Source organism: Pipistrellus kuhlii, unplaced genomic scaffold (assembly GCF_014108245.1).
Source record: "Pipistrellus kuhlii isolate mPipKuh1 unplaced genomic scaffold, mPipKuh1.p scaffold_m20_p_11, whole genome shotgun sequence".
Taxonomy (NCBI): Eukaryota; Metazoa; Chordata; class Mammalia; order Chiroptera; family Vespertilionidae; genus Pipistrellus; species Pipistrellus kuhlii.
The window spans coordinates 2,594,411-2,615,958 of record NW_023425416.1 but is presented as its reverse complement, the minus strand read 5'-3'; the positions used below and the strand labels follow the sequence as shown (position 1 = coordinate 2,615,958).

The 21,548-nt window shown below is 48.3% G+C and overlaps 1 protein-coding gene across 1 annotated transcript; it reads left to right on the top strand.

Moving 5' to 3' along the window:
- The first annotated feature begins 371 nt into the window (after window positions 1-371).
- Window positions 372-17,384, top strand: ARL6IP5 (ADP ribosylation factor like GTPase 6 interacting protein 5). The gene is made up of 3 exons (XM_036430568.2): window positions 372-752; window positions 14,437-14,654; window positions 16,906-17,384. The coding sequence occupies exons 1-3, from the start codon at window positions 577-579 to the stop codon at window positions 17,076-17,078; spliced, it is 567 nt and encodes a 188-aa protein (XP_036286461.1). The 5' UTR covers window positions 372-576; the 3' UTR covers window positions 17,079-17,384.
- The last annotated feature ends 4,164 nt before the right edge of the window (window positions 17,385-21,548 follow it).

The window sequence follows — 21,548 nt, the reverse complement described above, 5'->3', positions numbered from 1 at the left end:
TCGTGGGAAAGTTTTGCCCGGAGGGAATAGACATGGAGAACAAAGACAAAAGTGAACAAACCAATCCTGTCCTACAGTCTTCTTCCCGGTTCTGCCAGTCTGATTTCACTCATAGGGTCTCGTGAGAAAACACGATCATCCCATTCAGATGTGCAGAAATTAGAAAGGACTTAGTTGTCCAAAACCGGCTCCTCCTCCAGTGACACTACAGTCGCCTCCATTCCGTTTTGCTCAGGCTGGCGTGGGGACAGCTGCAGAAACCTCCCCGAGGGCCACGCATTCCTGCACACGCCCAGGGAGTTTTAAAGGAGCCGTGCCTGGCCTTCCGGGGAGGAGTTTAGGTTAGTGTCCGCCGGTCCCTGTCGGTCATCCCATCTCTCCCTGGACCTCTGCCCCTGGCTCTGCCGCAGGACCTCGGCTGCCCTGTGACCCCCGCGCAGAGCAGAGCAGAGCAGAGCAGAGCCACCAGGAAGTGAGGGCGGGAAACGCCCTCCCGCCTCCGGCTCCCGGCCCCGCCGCCGCCAACCGCAGAGCCGCCGCCGCCGCCCCGGGTTGCAGAGCGCGGAGCCCGCAGACATGGACGTGAACCTCGCCCCGCTCCGGGCCTGGGACGACTTCTTCCCCGGCTCCGACCGCTTCGCGCGGCCGGACTTCAGGGACATTTCCAAATGGAACAACCGCGTGGTGAGCAACCTGCTCTACTACCAGACCAACTACCTGGTGCTGGCCGCCATGATGGTCTCCGTGGTGGGGTAAGCGGGCCGGGGCTGCGGGCGGGGGCGGCGGGGCGGCGGGCCGGGCGGGCGGGCGGGCGGGGACGCCGCCGGCCTCGGCGGGAGCCAGGGCCCCTCTCCCGCTCCGGTGGGTCCCGCTGGGGGAGAGCGCAGTGCCCGGTCCCTGAAGGACCGGAGGGCGGGGGGGTGTGAGCCTGACGGCGGCCCGGCCGGGGCAGGTGCGGGAAGGGCATTGGGGCCACGGCGTCCGCGCTGCCGCGCCTGCGCTCTGCCCCGGCAGCTGGGCGCGGGGCGCGGGGCGCGGGGCGCGGGTGCTCCCCGTGGTCGCATCGCCCAGCGCGGGGTGACGGCTGACCTCCTGCCTCCGGGAATGGGGTCCTATCCTTGGGTTCCGGGCGCGGCCCCCTTTCGGGCTCCACTGCCAGCGGCGGCCTGTCCAGCCCCCGCGCCCAGAGCCCGTGTCACACACGGTCTCACACATGCACACGCTGGAGCCGCTAGAAGTGTTCGTGTCACACACGGTCTCACACATGCACACGCTGGAGCCGCTAGAAGTGTTCGTGTCACACACGGTCTCACACATGCACACGCTGGAGCCGCTAGAAGTGTTCGTGTCACATACGGTATCATACATGCACACGCCGGGCGGCTGGAAGTGCCGTGTCACATGCGCTATCATACATGCACACGCTGGAGCCGATAGAAGTGTTCGTGTCACACACGGTATCATACATGCACACGTGTCACACACGGTTTCACATACACACGGGGGCGGCTTGGAGCCCCCCTTTCCGCGGGGTCGCCCTGTGCGGGGTCCCGGGCCGCGGAGCGGAGCTGCTGGCGGGAGCGGAGGGAGACGCCGGCCTGGGGAGGGGGTCCGGGCGCTCGCTGCTCTCTGACTCACTCAGGGGCACCCTCTGTGCCAGGATGGGGGGGGGGGGAGCTGGCCTCGGGCAGGGCGGCGTGCCGAAGCCGTGGGTCCTAGCACAGGGGAGCCCGCATCTCTGGGTGGGGCTCAGAGCGTCACCCTGACGCGGAGCTATCGCTCACTGGTGGGTTCGGGGACAGTGACCTGGTCCCCGCGCTGCCGGAGGAGCTGCACTCAGAGCGGCTGGTGTGGGGGAGGCTGCCCGCTGGCTGAGTCAGCGGCCACGTTACCATTAAACATCAGCTGGGTGGAGCAGGCCTGGGGCAGCTGCCCGCCTTGATGCTGGAGGCTTAATTTCCCGAACACTCAAATTACTTTAAAAAACAAAATAGTAAGTAGGGTTGTATGTGTTGTTTTGATTTCTTCTTTGTTTCTTTTTGTAAAGAAGCAGCGAGGCATTTTATCTGGTGATCTAGTTAGGGGTTTCTGTTGTTGTTTTGAGATATGGGGCATGGCTTGACACAGACCAAGCAAATGTAACAGTACCCCCTTCCAAAACAAAAACAAAAACAAAAACAAAAACAAACCATTGCTTTCCAAAGAGAGGCACTGCCCAGACAGGCCCTGGAATTCCTTCTCACTGGGAGGCTGGACCTTCCTGACTACAGGTAGCTCCCTCCCTGGGTCTGAGTCACTCACTCAGGCCATTTGAGGGTCTGCCTTTCTCATTCCCTTCTCAAATGGGAGGTGTTGGTTGGCAGTGAAATTTTTGAAGATAAAAAAATAGCCATGTTTATTTTTTATTATTCTTATGTTTTTAAAAATAAGCTGTTTTGAAAACTGTGCAAAATGTGAGCTTTCCTTTGTAGCCCAGTAAAAACTTACTGTATGATCAACTGTTTTCTGTATGTCTACAAACATACACAGCCTGTAGTTTTTCCCACAAATTGCCCTTTTCTTCCTTATTATAATCTATAATAATAAAAGCGTAATATGCTAATTAGACCAGATGAAGCTGGGGCTGCGAGGGAAGCCTGGGTCCCAGGTGCCTGCTGGCGGCCAGAGGGAAGCCAGTGCTGGCAGGCGGGGGAAGGAAGGCCTACTCTTGCACTAATTTCATGCATCCCGTCTCTAATCTATAACAGAGTAATTTACCTGCATTCCCTCATTCAACCCAATGAGCTGTGATATTACTGTTACTGTACTCTTAAACTTGAGGTTCCAAGAGCTTAAATGACTTGCTCAAAGTCTCAGCCCCAGGGTGGTACTCTTAGCTACTGTGCCATCTTCCTGTTAGTCACGAGGGTTAGAATTATAGTCTCTTAAAGCTGGAAGAAACCAAATATCTTCAGGGTCAGGGAGCTAAGCTGACTCTGGAACATTTCTCCTACAGCGAAGTCTCCTGATGAAGTGAGTAGATGGGCGGGGCCGGAGCAGCGCTGGAGGCTGTGATCTGGATCCTCTGCTGGCACCTGATAGTTCTCCATGTCCTGGGCGAGTTGTATGAAATGTGGCCTGTCTGCTCCCTGGGGAACGCACTCTTCCCAGGGTGTCCTGCCAGGCTCCATCCCTGCTGGGCGGAAGGGCTTCCAGGGCTTGGGGAGAGTTCTAGTCTCGGCTCTGAATGCTCTTGTGTGGGAACCCACTTGAATGAGGATAGAGAGGGCCTGCTCTTCAGCTTTGCAGGAAGGGGGAGGGAAGACTAAGAGGACATCATCTAGCTCCAAAAGCACTGGAAAGGACTGCCTATACCAAGGGAAAGTAAAGAGGGGTTAGGGCCTGATCAGACAGGGCCTGGGAACCATGTTGACACATCTGGTCTTCCTAAAAGCATGGTTTACCAGCCACGTGACTTCCACTCACTAGGCCTCCTAGGCCTCTTCCGTTAACTCTAAGCCTCTTAACTTCCACCCTTGTTGGAGACAGTTGTCAGACCTTCTGAGTCTTCACGTAGTAGAAGGGAGTGGGTGAGAGTTTAGGCAGCAGAGCCAGATTAAGAACATTTGAATCCCAACTGCCAGTCGGCAGCCATGTGACCTGGGCCACTGGAGCCGCCCTGTGCCTCAGCACCCTCCTCTGTGTAGTGAGGCTACTTGTAGAGCTGCCTCCCGGGCCTTCTATGAGAATATCCTGAGTTAATAGAGGCAAGTCTAGAACAGTGGCGCTGAGGTTTTGGTCCACAAATGTTACTTCTTTTGTTTTGTTTCGTTTTTCTTTTTTTTTCTTTTTTTAATATATTTTATTGATTTTGTACAGAGAGGAAGGGAGAGAGACAGAGAGCCAGAAACATCGATGAGAGAGAGTCATCAATCAGCTGCCTCCTGCACACCCCCCACTGGGGATATGCCCGCAACCAAGGTACATGCCCCTGACCAGAATCGAACCCGGGACCCTTCAGTCCCCAAGCCAACGCTTTATCCACTGAGCCAAACCGGTCCCGGCTGTTTTGTTTTTCTTAATCGTAACTGGAGGATATTTTCCCACTGAATTTTAGAGAGAGTGGAAGGGAGGGGGAGAGGCAGAGAGAGAGAAACATTGGTATGAGAGAGACACATCGATTGGTTGCCTCCCATATGCACCCCAACCAGGGGCTGGAATCGGGCCTGCAACCAAGGTATATGACCTTGACTGGAATGGAACCTGGAACCTCTCAGTTCACTGAGCCAAACCAGCTAGGGCTACAAATGTTACTTCTAATTTTTATTATTGTTGGTGTTGTCATAGCAAATCCTGAGAAATATAGATACCATCTTTATTATTGTTGGTGCTGTCATAGCGATTACTGAGAAATATACAATAGATACCATCTTTTTCCCCGAAGCTCTTTCCATCCAAACTCTATTCCCCATCTTACTCACCTCCTGCTTCTCCCACAAGGCTCAACGGGGGTACCATTCTGTAAAGAAATACTGCGTCTTGTCCCTCACTCCCTGTATGAGCTGGTCCCTCACCTTTGTCTGTATCTTTCCTGGCTTTTAAGTTGCCTCCACTCTTGGACTGTGGACTACTTGAGGCCAGAGACTATGGGTTTCATTTGTGACTTATTTTTTTCTTGTTATTGTAGTTTACTTTTATTCTCTGTACCTCTGAGACCTACTCTATAGCGGATGCTTAGTTGTTGAGTGCACTGAGTAAATAATGAATGTAAGGCCTCAACATGATCACAGGGTCACTTTTAACCTCCTTAATGGAATAAATTATCATGAAACACATGGCAGCATGCCAGTTCATAACAATAACTTGCCCTCAAGTGACCCTAACTGGCTCATTGCTGACAAGACTTGCTACATATCGGTTAGGATTACTATCGTGTAAAAACTCAATTTTGAAAAACATTATAATTCATGCTGCCGTTGTCGTCTTTTGACGAACGACTCTCCTGCCCGGTTTCTGAGCCTCGGCACTGCCGGATTGGCTCGCGTGGCTCTCTGTGGTGGGGCTGTCCTATGTGTCGTGGGGTGCTGAGCAGCATCCTGCTCTCCACTCACTGGCTGCCAGTAGCACCCTCCGCTGGGGCTGTGACAATCAGATCTGTCTCCAGACATGGCCCATGTCCCCAGGGAGCACCCCTCCCCCCACGGAGAACCTCTGCTGCGCTGCCGAGAAAATGGTGATGGTTCTTCAGCATCATCGCCGAAGGCAAGGGGCTTTATAACAAGGTACTAAATGAGCTCTTGGCAATTACAGAGGGAAGCATTTTGACTTAGCTCTTGACTTTTCTAATATAAGAGGGGAGTGTATTTGAAGCTTTACATAGCTTTGCTCTTTTTCCTTAATTTATTAAATTGTTATGCTATTGTTCTCCATCTGCCTAGAAGACTCTACTAGTTCCACAATCTTATTCTTTTTATTTATTTTTAACAGAATTCTGGCAGTTGCTTTTATTAGCTTTCTGGTTAAAAGTTCACTTTCTCTTGAGTTCTACTGTTATAAAATAGGAATTAAGTGACTTAAAACAAAGCTCCTCAAGTCCTCGCAAACGCCAGCACTGAAATGTTAGGTGTTTATTCTAGCAAATCCTTGGTTACAGGCCTACGTGAAATTCTCACAACTTGTTTGTCCTTTGGGCAGAAGTACTAGATGGAAACTTTAGTGGTTTTGTCGTAATTGCAGCTTGTGTTTCTTATAGAACTTTGCTTCCCTTGAAGACTTGAGTTTCCTTTTGAGATTCAGGAGTCACTTCAGAAGAGACTGAATGACTTAAAGGAAAAACATGAACCACGAGCTGGGCAAAGTGTATGTTGCTGAAAATGGCTGTGTTCCTTTAAATCCAGAAAGGAAAGATGTCTAAGATGAAGAGGACATGGCTTATCTCCTCCGCCCTGTCAGGAGACAGCTCGGCACTAGATATTCTTTGAGCACACACGCAGCGATAGAAGCCTGTGCCTCTATTTTTAAAGTGAGAAGCGAAGGCCACAGCTAATGGCACTTGCAGGGAAGGACTAAGCGTGTGAGCCGTTCTGGTTGTGAACAGGAATGTCTGTGTGCGGAACAGAATGTCAGAAGCCTCAAGCCAGAGAACTCTACCAGGGACCGCACGCACCTTTCACTCTGGGAGCTTGTGAGAAGCACAGAATCTCAGGCCCCAGACGTATGGGGGCAGAATCTGCATTCTGACAAGACTCTCAGAGGACTCACAGGCACGTGAAAATTTAAGAAGGATAAGTCTGGTCTGGTTCAAAAGAAACATTGGGAAAATTTAGATAACTATACCTATATGCCCCGGGGTCACCTTCAGAGATTCTCAATATATACTTCTTGACTGGATCCAAGCAACCACAGTCTTATGTGAACTCCCAGGTTATTCTGGTACACACCACCAAGTGGAGAGCCGCTAATCCCCTCTATCTCCTCAGCATTCACAAACATAAATGGTTGAGTCACGTGCCTAATCGGGACCAAAGCTGCCAGTAGCAGCTGCTTCTATTGATATAAAGTGAAATGCTTTCCCCATTTAATCCTATTGCAGATATCCTAAAACTCCTGATTAACCAATTCCGCCTGAATAGTTACTTGATTTTCACAACATCTGTATTTTTGCAAGTCTTTTTTTTTTTTAAAGGTTTTTATTGATTTTTAAAGACAGGGAAGAAGAGGGAGAGAACAACATTGATCAGCTGCCTCCGGCATGCCCTCTACTGGGGATCAAGCCTGAAACCTGGGCATGTGCCCTGACTGGGAATCAAACCTGCACCCTCTTGGGGCATGGGATCATGTCAACCACTGAGCCAAGCAGGCCAAGACTATTTGCAAGTCTTATTCTCACAATCCCGCCCTGCTAGCAGGGCCATATCGTCTGGTGTATCAGATCAACCACACACAGAGTTTCAAACACATAAGTGCCTCCACTGCACCTCCCATTAGAAAGGCACATTTATGTTCAATTGTGTACATTCATGCCTTCCCTTTAAGCACAATGCAGCTGATAAATGAAAACGCCCATTATTTTCGTAGAAAGTATGTCATCACCTTGTGGCCTGTTACCGGGGTGAAAACTAGAGTTACCCCTTCATGCTTTCAGTTGCTTGAAATGGAAAGGACTTTTTGGAGGGTTGGTAATTCAGTGTAAAAGAGCATTGCTGCCAAAACCGGTTTGGCTCAGTGGATAGAGCGTCGGCCTGCGGACTGAAGAGTCCCAGGTTCGATTCCAGTCAAGGGCATGTACCTTGGTTGCAGGCACATCCCCAAGAGGGGTTGTGTAGGAAGCAGCTGATCAATGTTTCTAACTCTCTATCCCTCTCCCTACTTCTCTGTAAAAAATCAATAAAATATATTTTTAAGAAAAAGAAAAAAAAAAGAGCATTGCAATCTTTTCAGAATGAGTGTGGTCCCATAAAATGATCTAGGACTATGGCTACCAACATCTGGTATTAAGAAATGGTTTGATTATTTGGACCTTTCAATGCCACAGGAATGGAAAACCAAGTTTCCAGTTAGTAGAGGAAGAAAGCAATAAGAGAGCCTTGGGATGCTTAGGATAGGAATGTATTAAAATGTTCGCATAGGAAATTTATTGCAGCCTGTTCATGCAAACACGTAGTGGGAATGTTTTTGAAGATTAATCAGCTTCAACACCAACTGTCTGATATTACTATTATTTGTGTTGCTTCATTCGTTTACTCCACAAACTATTAAGCCTTACCAACTGCTCAGACACTCTGCCAGGAGATGCCCTGGAGAATGAACAGCTGTGCTTCCTGCCTTTGCTGTATTTAGAATCTAGAGGGGCAACTGGGCAACACTGAGCACGTACGAATTCATCACTCTGCAAGTTCAGGCAAAGCAAGCATTCAGAAACACACATCTACGTAAACATACATTGCTTTCAGTCTGCCTTATTTTATTTCCTCTCTATGATTCTAAATTCCCAAACTCTCAGATGTTGAAAATGGGAGAGGCATTTAGTATGTGGACAAGCTTCAAACTGGAGAACTCTACCATGTTCATCCTTCCCCTTCTATTCAGTTCAAGAAATATTTTACTTTCTGCTGGTGTGGTTCAGTGGTTGAGCCTTGACCTATGAACCAGGAGGTTACTGTTCAATTCCTGGTTAGGGCACATGCCTGGGTTGTGGGCTTGATCCCCAGTTGGCAGCCGATCAATGATTCTCTGTCATCATTGATGTTTCTATCTCTCCCTCTCTCTTCCTCTGTGAAGTCAATAAAAAAATTTATAAACAAAAAAAGAGATCTTTTACTAAGCACTTACTTTTGCCAGACACCATGTGAAGCCTGAGGATACAGCAAAAATACAAGTCCATACTGCCCTCTGGAATCCTCCTAGAATTCCTCTTCCTGTCCGGGGGCAGAGCCCGGCATGCTGGCCTTTGTTCCCAGTGTGTTATGTGTTTCTTCTGACCACGGGACTTTAAAAGGTCTGTACACACTCAATACAACTTTGACCTCAGATAATTTGCAAAATGTGCCATCTAATAAGGATTGTCTTTTTCTAAGTCATCTTCTAGCACTATGTAACCTTGTTCTTTACACTTCACACACTTTTTTTAATGTCCCTGCCACTGTCAGCACTGTTGGTAGTTTCTATCCATTTACTCTGTAAGGATTAACAGTGGTTTTGGATAAGTGTGCAAAAGAAGTGAGCATGTATTGGATTTTTTAGAGGGCAATAGCTCTCAACTTATTACAGGACGAGATCTCTGTGCAGGAAATCCAATTCTACAAGATCAGCTTGACCTATCCATGTAACACCAAATGGAGTAGCACAATGGCACTGTTGGAAATGCCTTATTATGCTGCTTTTGGACAGAATTCTGCTCTTGATCACTCGGCTTCAGAATATTTGCCCATAACATCTCCCTGTCTCCTGAGTGAGGGTGGCTTTTTGTTTCAGGGGGCACTTCCATGCCGTGATCTTAAACAAAACCTGCAGGCACTTCTCCATTCGGTGGGCATTGAGCACAAATGTGTACGGTGTCTGGCCCTCTGTCCCGGGAGCATTCCCGGCGGTCTGGCCAGAGGCAGAAAGCCCATCCGAGGTGGCAAACGGGGGCTCTGTTCTACTCCTGCTTCTGGCTCCCCAGCTCCTGCTTCTGGCTCCCCAGCTCCTGCTTCTGGTTCTCCAGCTCCTGCTTCTGGTTCTCCAGCTCCTGCTGTCCTCACGCAGCTGCCCCTGGTCCCCGGGGAGCGGGAGGGAAGCAACGCCCAGTCCCCGGGGCGTTGGTGGGTTGGTGGGCGGCCACTAGGCAGGAAACGCTCACCAAAGGGAACTGGTGTGTCCCTGGGCTCTTTAGCATTTGGCCAACTCCTGCCCGCGCTCCCACTCTGGAAGAACGTGCCGTGTGACCACTTAACTCACTCTACTGAAAGCATTCAGAAAGAACAGTTTATAAACGACTATCTTCCCACTTCAGGTCTGAAGCGTTACTTGTTGTGAACATTGTTCTTTATTGAAGGCGCGTAGGTGAGGCTTTGTCATACCATTCTCTGTCTGTGTGTGTTAGACATTTGCCATAATAAAAAGTTCCTAAGGGTTTTTGCAGTCTAATCCGAGCTGGTAACTGATGGTTACTGGAAGCTCCCTGGGAGGGGAGTAGGAGACAGTGACTTCTAACACAGACCCAACCTGCTGTATGTTAGCAATAAGGCAAGCAGTTCGCTGGATTAGTGCAAACACAGACAGAGACAAAAACATGGCGGCCCACCAGGTGTCTCCCTGTGAACACCGTCACCTGCAGGGGCTGCCAGGGACCGGTGCAGCACCTCTCAGTTCACAGTGAGAGCAGAGAGCGCCACGGGCTTCCCGTCACTGCGGGGCCCCTCACGGGCAGGCTGCTGTGACCAGACAGGCTCCCGTCCGGTCTTAACTGCTCTGGCCATGGGGCCCCGGAGAGTCTGCTCCCATTACTCAAACCGGCTTGTGCATTTACAGGTGTACTTTACAGTAGAAATAGTTCCTGCCAGGACAGAACGCTGTGTGAAACCAACATTGCCCTGGCCAGTGTGGCTCAGTCGGCTGGAGCACCATCCGGTAAACTGAAAGGTTCCAGGCTCAGTGCCCTATCAGGCTCATACCAGAGGAGGCAGGGGATCGGTGTTTCTCTCTCACATTGAGTTTTCTCTCTCTCCCCCCTCCCCACTTTTCCCCCCTCTACCTCCATCCCTCCCTCCCTCCCTCCTTTTCTCCAAAAAAAATAAAATAAAAATCCATAAGCATATCCTCAGGTGAGGATAGGAAAAAGAAAACACTTCTGCCTGGCCCCACTTCTTAAAAAGAAAAGGAAGAAAGAAATGCCTGTCACTGCAGAAGGAAGGCAGTGGGCTGTGGGCGCTGTCAGAGCCAGCGGGCCCTTTAGACAGGTCGGGCGGGACCTCCTCTGGCCCCCTGCACGAGTGACAGTGCTTCCAACCTCACTGATCAGATCTCGTTATTGCTTACATTCGCATGGGAGTTTGGGTGATTTTTCTTACTCTGCTTTTTTATTTGTTTTTTCATCACAGCTCAGTGACGGCACAGACAGGGACTTTCTCCAGTAACAGTGTCCAGTGAGAACAACAGTGGTTTCTCCAAGATAAAACTCACGTCAGTTCCTCTGTGGCCATAGAAAGAGCTGGGCTAATTTCTTTCTTTCTTTCTTTCTTTTTTTTTTTAATATATTTTATTGATTTTTTACAGAGAAGAAGGGAGAGAGATAGCTAGAAACGTCGATGAGAGAGTAACATCGACCAGCTGCCTCTTGCACACCCCCTACTGGGGATGTGCCTGCAACCAAGATACATGCCCTTGACCGGAATCGAACCCGGGACCCTTCAGTCCGCAGACTGACACTCTACCACTGAGCCAAACCAGTTTCGGCTGGGCTAGTTTCAATAACATGAAAGTGTGCTAGATTCTTACTTAGCTTTTTCTTTCTTTCCGCAAATATCTACTGAATACTTGCTCTGTGCTAGGAGCTGGGGAGAGAACGTCACGGTGCCTGCCCTTACGGAGCCCGACCTGCGGTGGGAGACAAAGTACTCCTCCAGTGCTCACAGCACAGAGTGCTCCGCAGATAAAGCCCTGCCAGGCGCCATGCTGGGAGGAGAGCAGATGGGGCTCTGCCGGTCAGAGGACTGAGGAGAAGCCGATTGGGAGACGTGGGGGCGGGGGTCAGGTGGAGGACACTGTGCCAGGGCACGGCCAGCGCAGGTGAGCCGGAAGCGGTAGCAGCCCGGAGCGGCGGCTGTGGCCTTGGCTCCCTCCGCTGTGTGAGGAGCACCCTACCCTGCGGCCAGCAGGTGCAGCTCAGCCAAATGGGGCTCGGCCAGTACCCTGTGGCTGGATTTCAGGCTCCTCTTCCTCCTCCAGCCGGGTCCCCTGTTGGGGGTACAGCTACACACGGTGTCGGTGTCTGTGTCACCGCCCGTGCCCTTGGCCATGGAGGCAGGCGGGCGGACTCTGCAGGCCCGGTAGATGTGGGAGGAGTTCTGTTCCTATCCTGAAAGCAATGAGAAGCAAGGACATGGAGGGGTGGCTTCCCAGCTGCCATGATGGAGGGACTGTGAGAACAGCAGCAATTAGAGAAGTTCCCCGTGAGTGTTGTTCCCCCTTTCTGGGTGAGTCAGGCTTCCTCAGGAACCAAACTGCGAAGACAGCTTTCTGGGTTAAACATTGTGAATCATTACAAAAGCTGCTTCTCCTGCGCAGGAAACATGTGCCTCTTTGGTTCTTGGTGTGGCGGCCTGAGAGAAGTGACTACATATGCCCTTGAACTGAGCTGAGGGTCTCCGTTTCAGTAACTTGTCTGTTCCTTATCTTGCTTTTATTATATTTTATGTAGAATGAGGCGAGTTTTCAAGTTCCCTCAGCTCTCAAATTCTGCGATTGGCCAAGATTTCCCCCCTCAGCAGCTGTGCTGGCATATGGCTACAGTTAGCAGAATCACACTGCGTGTTTAAGGCACCTAGCAATAGCTGCCTTTTTTCAGAGGGAATGAGAGTGCTAGGGACTTCCCGGAATGATCCTGAGCTGCTTTTCCCAACTACAAGAATGGGGTTTCTTAGGATGTGGGACTGGGAGAGAGATTTCTGAGGCTGGTTAGCAACACAGAATGGCTTCTATGGTGAGTTGCTGTCACAATTACACCAGCCAATACCCTTTTTCTCCCCCGTGTCCCTCTGAATATATTTCTTCACTTCTCTGGGCCTCAGCTTATTCATGTGTAATGAGACTGAAATGATTCCTCTTTGGAGATTTTGTTCTGCTTTTGATTTGCAAAACTAGGGACTGTTTCCGCCAAGGACAGAAAATCCACGTTCTCTCCCTCCCTCCCTCTCTGCTGCTCTCCCTCTCTCCTCCCCTCTCTCCCTCTGGCTGGTATGTGCACTTACTTGCTCTACTGGAAGTGGTGTGCATTTCACCGTTTCGTAGAAGGGAATTGCCTGTAATCCGAATAAAGCAGGAAGTCATTCCTGCTCTGAGTAATTTTGTTCATTTTTTTCCAGTTTAGGAACTTGGTTACTTTCTAATTGTAGATTGTGGCTGGGCATGTTGTAAACTTAAATCAGTTCTGTCTGTTTGCTCTGTTCCTTCTCCTTGAACATGAGCAACGGGAACAGGTGAAGAGCAAATCTGGAGTCAGGCCTGGATTGTTCATTGTTCTTTTGTCCTTGGCTTTATTTAGACATCCAACCCCGGTGTCTACTTCACTTGTCCAGAGAAAATAAAAAAAGCTCGGCATGCATTTTATTACTCGCTCGCTTCATGAATTATTCTAATAGGTATTCTAGAGAGAACTGAGGAGGAAAGCTTTGACACTTGGCTGCCAACCAGTCATCATCAATTTACATTTCATGCAGAGGACCTCCTGAAACTCGAACCTACACTCTAGTTCTTTGCCTTAGTGTTGGTCTCCTTACAGCTTAGAAACCGTGGGTGCGTCAAGGCTACGTAAAAGGGTTTGTTTCTTTCAGTACCTTTTCTCACTTTCATTTGTTTGTTTTTAAATATCAATTTAAAAAATTTAAGAAATAGTTTTAAGAGGTAGAATCAGAGCTAACGTTGAAAGGGATTTTTCAAAGGTTTCTTAGTTATCCTGCATATGAATCCCAGCATGACTACGAAGCCTCCTCTGTGTCAGGGAGGAAGCTGTGGCCTCACCTGTCATTATCCTGTCTTCCCGTCCTCCACAGCCCCTCACGCTGTCTCCAGAGCGCGATGCAAACACGCTGACCCTCCGTGTCCTTCCCAAGTGAAATGCTCGTCAGCCTCTCGGGAGGGTGAAATGCTAGTAACTGTGTGCTTGCTGGCCGCACTGTCTGTTAGGGCTTTGTATGCACAGGGGTGGAGTGCAGCGCCCTGTCATCTTCACTTGGTCTAAATCTCCTCTGCACAGTGTGTTCTCCATTATCAACGTAGTGTCATTCTGACTCGGGCCAGTGAACCTGCGAGCTCTGTTTGGGAATTCCAGTTGGTAACCCACCTCCCAGTGAGGCTCAGGGCCCTTTTAAAGAACTATAATGGACTACAATGGACTCTCTATGCAGTAAACTCATATGCCTCCGTGGCAGGGCTGGTCACGAAAGAGGACGATGCAGGCCAGTGGTTAGGTAAACCATGAGCAATGCGGCTCCCTGGGCCCCTGTGTCAGAGACGCCGGGTGGTGGTGGAGACCGGGGCGCGGGGAGACACTTGCTCTCTCTGAGCAGAGAGGCAGCACCAGCCCTGCGGACAGGTGGGAGAGAGGGCCCGGTCTTGTTAGAGTTCCATGTGTCCACGGGAAGCAAGAAATCCCAAGTTTTATGGACTTTTTAAACTCTGGGACTTGAGGAAAAGTTTTTTTTAATGCACTGTCCATTTCAGACACAAATTTGACAGCAGACTAGCTCCGGCCGACGGAGGCTATTGTGTGACCTCTGCGCCGAAGGTCGCCAGCCTTTCGGACTCACAGACCACAGTGGTCTGTGGTCTGCCGGCTGGTGACCACCGCTCTGTGCTACCTTCGCCTGTCATGGCCATTTCTGTACGGATCTAAGTAAGCCCTCAGAAAACAGGATTTCATGTACTGGAGCCCAAAGAATGAGCGCTAATCACAGCCCTCCACAAGGGGGCTCCTAAATGGACAAGGCTTACCACCTGGGCCTCTGAAGAGATGAACTGACGAGTCCGGTGGGAGTCGTACTGCCTCGATGTGACTCTCACCTCCCCATTCTCGCACCCAGGTTTCTTTTTTCGGGAAATGACTGAGTGGTGTCTCCTCCCCGGTTCTAAGAATTACATGAAGCAGTTCAGATAAAATGCCCAGTAAAGGCTACCCAGTTGTTTTGACCCCTCCTGTCCTCCTCTTCCTGTTCCTGCTGCCCCACTGCTGACCCCACCTCTCTTTCTCTCCCCTCCCAGGTTCCTGAGCCCCTTCAACATGATCCTGGGTGGCGTTGTGGTGGTGCTGGTGTTCACGGGGTTCGTGTGGGCCGCCCACAACAAGGACGTGCTCCGCGGCCTGAAGAAGCAGTACCCCACCACCTTCGTCATGGTGGTCATGGTGGCCAGCTACTTCCTCATCTCCATGTTCGGGGGCGTCATGGTCTTTGTGTTCGGCATCACCTTCCCTCTGCTGTGTGAGTGAGCCGTGGGAATTACACAACCTGTTTCTTTTTTACATTTAAACTAGTATTGTTGAAAGCATTACACCATCACCTGTTTCTTACGAGTGCTGGCATATCTGCAAAATTACCAGAATGTTCTGAAATAGCAGATGCAGGCTTTTGATTCTACAAATACGTACGGGGCACCTGCTCAGTGCCAGCCCCTTCTGGGGAACACAAGGTCAAGAGAAATACAGCTCCCAGCCGCGGCCGGTGGGGGGCGCAGCCGCATGGGGGGAGAGCCGCCTGAGAGGGGTCTGGGCCAGTCTTCAGTGCCATCACAGTCCTCACTCCGGTCAGTGCAGGTCATTGGGAAGCAGCCGCTTCCTCTGTGCTGCTCAGGAGGTCACAGGCAGCGCTTGGAGCTGCCCACGGGAAATCTGTCCTCATGTGTACTTTCTCAATGAATTTCCTCTTCAGCGAGAGGGACACATAGAAGATCGTTATTGCTGTCAAAAGTTTTATAAGCCTGTAGAAATAATTGGCCCAGAAATCAATACCAAGTCCTCCAGTTCTGGTGAGGAGTAGATAGTTTGTAAGTTTTACATGCTTTTTTTTTTTTTTTTTTAAACTGAGATTCCAGGCCCATGAAGCCTGAAATAGAGAATATATCAAATTCAGTCCCATTGGCAGAAATCTGATTAAAATTCTAGGGTATTAAGTGACAGAAACATCCCTTTAACTTTTAATAGCATTTCACATGTGCTTTATCCCATTAAGTAAAATCAATTGGTGTTGCGTTAGATTAAGAATATTTCAAGATGAATCCCACACAATAATTGACAAAATACTTACGTATTTTCCGGCGTATAAGACGACTTTTGAAACGAAAAAAAGTCAACCGAAAATCGGGGGCAAAAGACCAAAATTGCACAAAAATTACCTGCAGATCTTGACGGCAAAGTAAGTCTTTTCTTTGAAGTGGGGGGTAGTCTTATACAGTGAATATAGGCCTAAACCTATGTTTTAACTGTAAAATTAGGGGGTCGTCTTATACGCCGGAAAATATGGTATACCAGCAGATTCAGACTTTTTGAAGTATTCTTCAAGCTGTCCTTCTCTGCTAGAGGCGTGGTCAGTAGTTCAGTGATTCTTTTAGGCACACGTTTGTTACCTGGAACACCTTTTCACCTCAGAGCCCGAGATAGGCAGTGTAGAAGGGGCATCACAGGGAGGGAGTCAGAGGGTTTGGTTTCTGCTCCTGGACCTGCTGGGAAGTAGCCATGGTTTGGAGCAGGTATACTGTATGGGCCGAAGTTCACACATTCTAGATAAGTAATTCCCAAACTTCGATGATTGTGAAGATCACCCAGGATGCTTATATAAACAAAAATATAAAATTTCCAACTATATTTTTAAAAAATGTATTTTTATTGATTTCAGAGAGGAAAGAAGAGGGAGAGAGAGAGAAAGAGAGAAACATCAATGATGACAGAGAATCACTAATCAGCTACCTTCTGCATGCTCCACTGGGAATTTGAGCCCACAACCCAGGCATGTGCTCTGACCTCCTGGTTCATAGGTCAACACTCAACCACTAAGCCATGCTGGTAGGGCATATTTGTTTCTTAATAAACAAACTTTGGTAATTCTCAACGATGAAGCAAACTTGGGGAACACGAGACACATTAAATCTATAAAGCTGTCAGCTCAGGGGCTGGGCATCCATGCTCTGAAAGGTTAAGGGCTCTGTCCCGTTAGGGGCGTGCAGGAGGCAGACCATCAATGTTATGTTCTCACACGGATGTTTCTCTCTTCTCCCTTCCTCTCTCTAAAAACCAATAAGCTATTTTAAAAATCGACAGAACTGTTAGTTTCTGTCTATAAATCTATATCCAACATTTCAGAAAGCGGCCTGTTGGCTGGGCTTCGCCACATGCCCCTGGTGGTCTCAGGGCTGGACGCCAGTGCGAGGCGGGCTCGGCTGTGGCCGGAGCATGTCGGTGGCTTTGAATGTGAGCCCTGCAGGAGCAGCTGGAAGGGGGCGGCACCGTGCAGATGCGGAGAGTGGCTACTGGGCCGCATCCTTCCTGCTGGAAGCAATCGCCTTCTTCTCATGATAAGAACACACCTGTGCAGGCCGAGGGGCATGTGAGGTTTGGACCTGTCAGAGAATCGGGTGGACTCCCGCTCAGGAAGGCGGGGATGGAGGGAGGAGGGGGTGTGCTGCGGCTGGGAGAGAGGGAAGAGGCTCACCATGTCTCCGTGTCTCCCCTCTCTGCAGTGATGTTCATCCATGCCTCGCTCAGACTTAGGAATCTCAAGAACAAGATGGAGAATAAGCTGGAAGGCATCGGCCTGAAGAGGACACCCATGGGCATCGTGCTGGACGCCCTGGAGCAGCAGGAGGAAGGCCTGGGCAAGCTCACTGACTATCTCAGCAAAGCGAGGGAGTGACGGCACCTGGCGAGGCTGCTGCCGAGCGCCAGGTGCAGTGCTCGTCCAGGCCCACTTTCTGTGTGTGTTTCTGAGGTGAGGGGGACAGACCACCAACAGCCGATGGCCGCATGCATCTGTGGGCCAAACTGTTAGCACCTCTGATGTTACAGAGAAGGCCCAGGGACCGAAAGAAACACCCTCCCAGTCTGTCTAAACTTTCAACTATGCTTATGAAAACTGATAGGAAATGGAGCACACTTATGTCCGACCTAGGGGAATAAAGAAAATGTAGGAATTGATTGTGCAGCCACAATACAGTTATAGGAAAAAAAGTAACTGTAGAGTTCAAGGTGAGGAGCAATGGGAGACTGTTCAAGTAGATAACGTCATGCATTTGCCTGTTCAGTCCCCCGGCATCCTCCAGTGCAGGCGTCTTCAAACTACGGCCCACGGGCCACATGCGGCCCACAGAGGAGTCTGATCCGGCCCGCCAGGTTTTTTGGGCAGTGAGTGCAGCCGAGGTGTTACAGTAGGAATTAGTAGTTCATATAGTCCGGCCCTCCAGCTCTCTGAGGGACCGTGATCTGGCCCCCACTTTAAAAAGTTTGAGGACCCCTGCTCCAGTGTATTCCCCGGGATCGTATGTGGGCTCTAAACTAGTTTAAAATAAAAAAATGATCTCTATCACTTTTGCCTCCTGTTTGACATGCAGAGGAAACTGGACAAACCAGTTGTTTATATTTTGTTTACAAATATAAAGATAGCTGTTTAGAAGAATATTTTGTCGAATTTTGTAATTTTTGAAATGCTAGTCACGTGTTTTTACTAGCAGGTATTGGCTGCAAACTGAATGTCATCTTCCTTAAGGCACTTACAGCTGTGTACCGTTTTCTTTAAAAAGTAATCAACAAGCCATGTTTATATCCCACATTTTTTTGTTATCATAACAGAAAGGTGTCTAAGATAAAGTTTCCTATATTTTTTCATTTTCAGCTTTAAAAGGAATGTGTGTTTCAATTTCTTAGGGGCACAGAAAGGACACTTAATAGCTGGTTGTCTGAAATCTGAAAAGCATCTTCAGATGATCCAGGAAGACTTTAAAATGGGAACGAAAGTGGGAGTGATCACCAGCATTGGCAGTTCATAGAAACTTTAAGCAGCAATTGTTACAAACATGTGTTTTTATAAATAGACATTGAATTAAGATAGCATGTGTTCATATATTCTGTTCCTTTCTTCATCTCCTTCCCCATGTGTTGTGCTTAGAAATAGATTATGCAAAGTGATTTCATAGGTGAATAGGACACACTTTGTTTTCCCTCCAGCTGAATCGGGAAGACAGCGGAGCAGCACTCTGGGAGGGGGCGCTGTGTCCCAGAATAAGAGGCCACAGCATGTGCTCCTGACTTCCCTTGCACTTTAATTTCTCAGCCAGCCTGCACCCTTCATCTCTAGCACAGTGACGGCATCCCGACTTCACAAACACGGTCTAGGAATTGTACCCTGACCCAAATATGAAGAATAAAATGTTTCAAAGATTTGTTTGTGAGACTTTATTTAATGCACATTTATGTTAAATGTCTCAGAAACTCAGTGACAACTTGGTTTTTTAAATGATGTACTACACAGTAAACACTCATATTGCATTTCAAATACTGTTTAATAAAACCTTAGAACTTTATTATAAATTTCCAGTCTGAATAAAATTGAATTCCAATGGGATCCTTTTAAAATTTTTAAAAAATTTTTTCATTTTTCAATTAAAGTTTACATTATTTCAGGTGTACAACCCAGTGATTAGACATTACATAACTTATTGAGTGATCATCCTGATATATCTCATACCCATCTTACACCATACATAGTTATTATAATATTATTGCTATATTCCCTATGCTATACTTCACATCCTTATGACATTCCGTAACTACCAATTTATACTTTTTTATCCCTTCACCTTTTTTATCCATCCCCCAACCCTCTCATCTAGCAACCGTCAAAATGTTCCTTGTATCTGTGAGTCTGTTTCTGTTCTTCTTGTTCATTTATCTTATTTTTCAGATTCAATTGTTGGTAGTTATGTATTTATTGTCATTTTATTGTTCATATTTTTAAAAATTCTTTGTAACTCTTTGCATTTCAATTATGATGTGTCTTGGTGTGGCCTCTTTGATTGGAACTCTCTGTGCTTCCTGGACTTGTACGTCTATTTCCTTCACCAGTTTGGGAAAGTTTTCTGTCATTATGTTTTCAAATAGTTTTTCAACTACTTACTCTCTCTTCTCCTCTGGCACCCCCAAGATGTGAATGTTGGTGTGCTTAAAGTTGTCCCAGAGTCTCCTTACAGTATCCTCATTTTGGGGGAGATTCTTTTTCCTATTTGCTGTTACGATTGGATATTTTTTGCTTCCCCATATTCCAAATCACTGATTTGATTCTTGGTTTCATCAACTCCCTATAAATTATTCTTCATTTCAGTTAGTGTATCCTTTATTTCTGACTTGTTCTTTTTTATGGTTCCATATCCTTTTTTATGCTGCTGAAGTTCTCATTAAGTTCACTGAGCATCCTTCTAAACAGTGTTTTGAACTCCGCATCTAGTAGATTGCTTGTCTCCATTTTGTTTAGTTCTTTTTTGGAGTTTTGTTCTGTCCTTTCATCTGGTGGTTCTTTGTTTCCTCATTTGGCAGCCTCCCTAGTTTGCTTCTATGTATTAGGTAGAGCAGCTCAGTCTCCCTGGCTTCGTAGACTGGCCTAATGCAGTAGGTGTCCTGTAGGGCCCCGTGGCAGGGCCTCCTGTTCCTCTGAGCTAGGCACTTCAGGTGTGTGCCCCAACCCCTGTGGGGCTGTGTACACCCTCCTGTTGTAGGTAAGCCTTGATTGCTGTTGGCATGTCAATAATAAGGATTTAGCCCCAGGCCAATCAGTTGCAAGGTCTGGCTTTGAGCAGTGGCTGTGAGCACTGTGGAGGATCAGGAGTGCAGGGGCCCACTGCAAGCAGCCGGACCTACTCTAGGCTCTGGTGACTGCTGAGTCCACCCTTGAGCGTGTCCCTTGTGGAGGTAGTTGGGTGGTGCTTTGATGTATTCTGAAGCTGTTAACTAGATGCCATGGCTTTGGGGCCTTCTGGGGGGTGCAGGCCAAGTTCTGTCACTGCTTGTGTTCTGCCTGAGGCCTCCTAGCATGAACTACAAAGTGATCTGCAGATGGCTGCTACTTGTGCTGGGCTTGGAGGTGCCCAGAAGAGGCCAAGCTGTGAACCAAAGCTGGCTGCTGCTAGTGCTGGGCCTGGATCCACTTAGTGAGAGGTACTCTGAGGCCAGATGTTTCTTGTTTGAGAGATTTTAAAAAAGTCTGAGGCATGAGCCAAGACAGTCCATTTGTATGGAAAAGCCACTGGAAACAACTTGGGTGGACCCATAAGTTGTCTAGGGCTGGGTATTGGGGAATCGCCAGGGTGAGGCAAACAGTGTGAGCCAGGTTGATGGAGTCTCAGATATGGCAGCTCTGTGGAGAAAGGCTCATCAAAGGAACCATGGCCGCTGCCTGCACTTTTGTCTGAGAAAGCCACCCCTCCAGCCCTGGCCCTGAAGCCAGAGAACTCAGTTCCTCCCTGACTGTACCTGGGAACCCATTAGGCTGGTGCCCCAGTGCTGAAGCTCAGAATGAGTGAGTCTGAGTAAGTCTGTGTGTTCCTTTAAGAGGAACATCTGGGACCCCAGCAGCCCTCTGTCTCCCTCAGCCACAATCCCTGCTGGTTTTTACAGCCAGAAGTTATGGGGACTTTTCTTCTTGGCATTAGAACCCTGAAATATGGGACTTTTGCAGCTGAGATATTCCTCCCGATTTTTATCTGCCACATGTGGACATGGGCCCAATCTAGTCCATGTCTCCATCTCTCCTACCAACCTCGATATGGCTTCTTCTATATATCGTTACTTGTAGGACTTCCATTCAGCTCGATTTCAGGTGGTTCTGAATGATGGTTGTTCTATAGTGTAGCTGTAATTTTGATGTCCCAATGAGGTCCTTTTTTAAAACCTGACATGGGTTTATACACATTTTAGCCACTTCCATTTTCTATACAATGTTTTCTGCTGACTAAACACAATAAACTTAGAGAAAATGACCAGTTGAAATTTGAAAAGGTACTCATTTTAATTAGTAACAGTGTCAATTCTAGAAAACTAGCATGTGAATGCTCTAAACTATTACATTTTTTCTATTTTTATAACATTTTATAAAAGGTTGCCAGATAGCATACAGTTTCTAAAAATGCCCTGGGTTTTTGTTACATTCCATTTTTAGAGGATACACTCAGATCCATGGTAAAATGCAGGCATCACATGATGATTATCTTTGGAAAAACTATTCTCAGTATCTTGTCTCTTCACAGTAGTAGCTTGGCTACCCACTTGTGCGGGGTCTGCTATCGCTAATATGTCATAAAACATTAGTAATAAAACGTTAAGGCTGGATCCACGGGTG

What these genes read in the sequence shown, in the direction of transcription:
- ARL6IP5 (XM_036430568.2), top strand. Translation starts at nt 577, where the DNA reads ATGGACGTGAACCTCGCCCCGCTCCGGGCCTGGGACGACTTCTTCCCC. An exon ending in ATGATGGTCTCCGTGGTGGG is followed by an intron (nt 753 to 14,436) that starts GTAAGCGGGCCG and finishes CTCCCCTCCCAG; the next exon opens with GTTCCTGAGCCCCTTCAACA. An exon ending in CATCACCTTCCCTCTGCTGT is followed by an intron (nt 14,655 to 16,905) that starts GTGAGTGAGCCG and finishes CCCTCTCTGCAG; the next exon opens with TGATGTTCATCCATGCCTCG.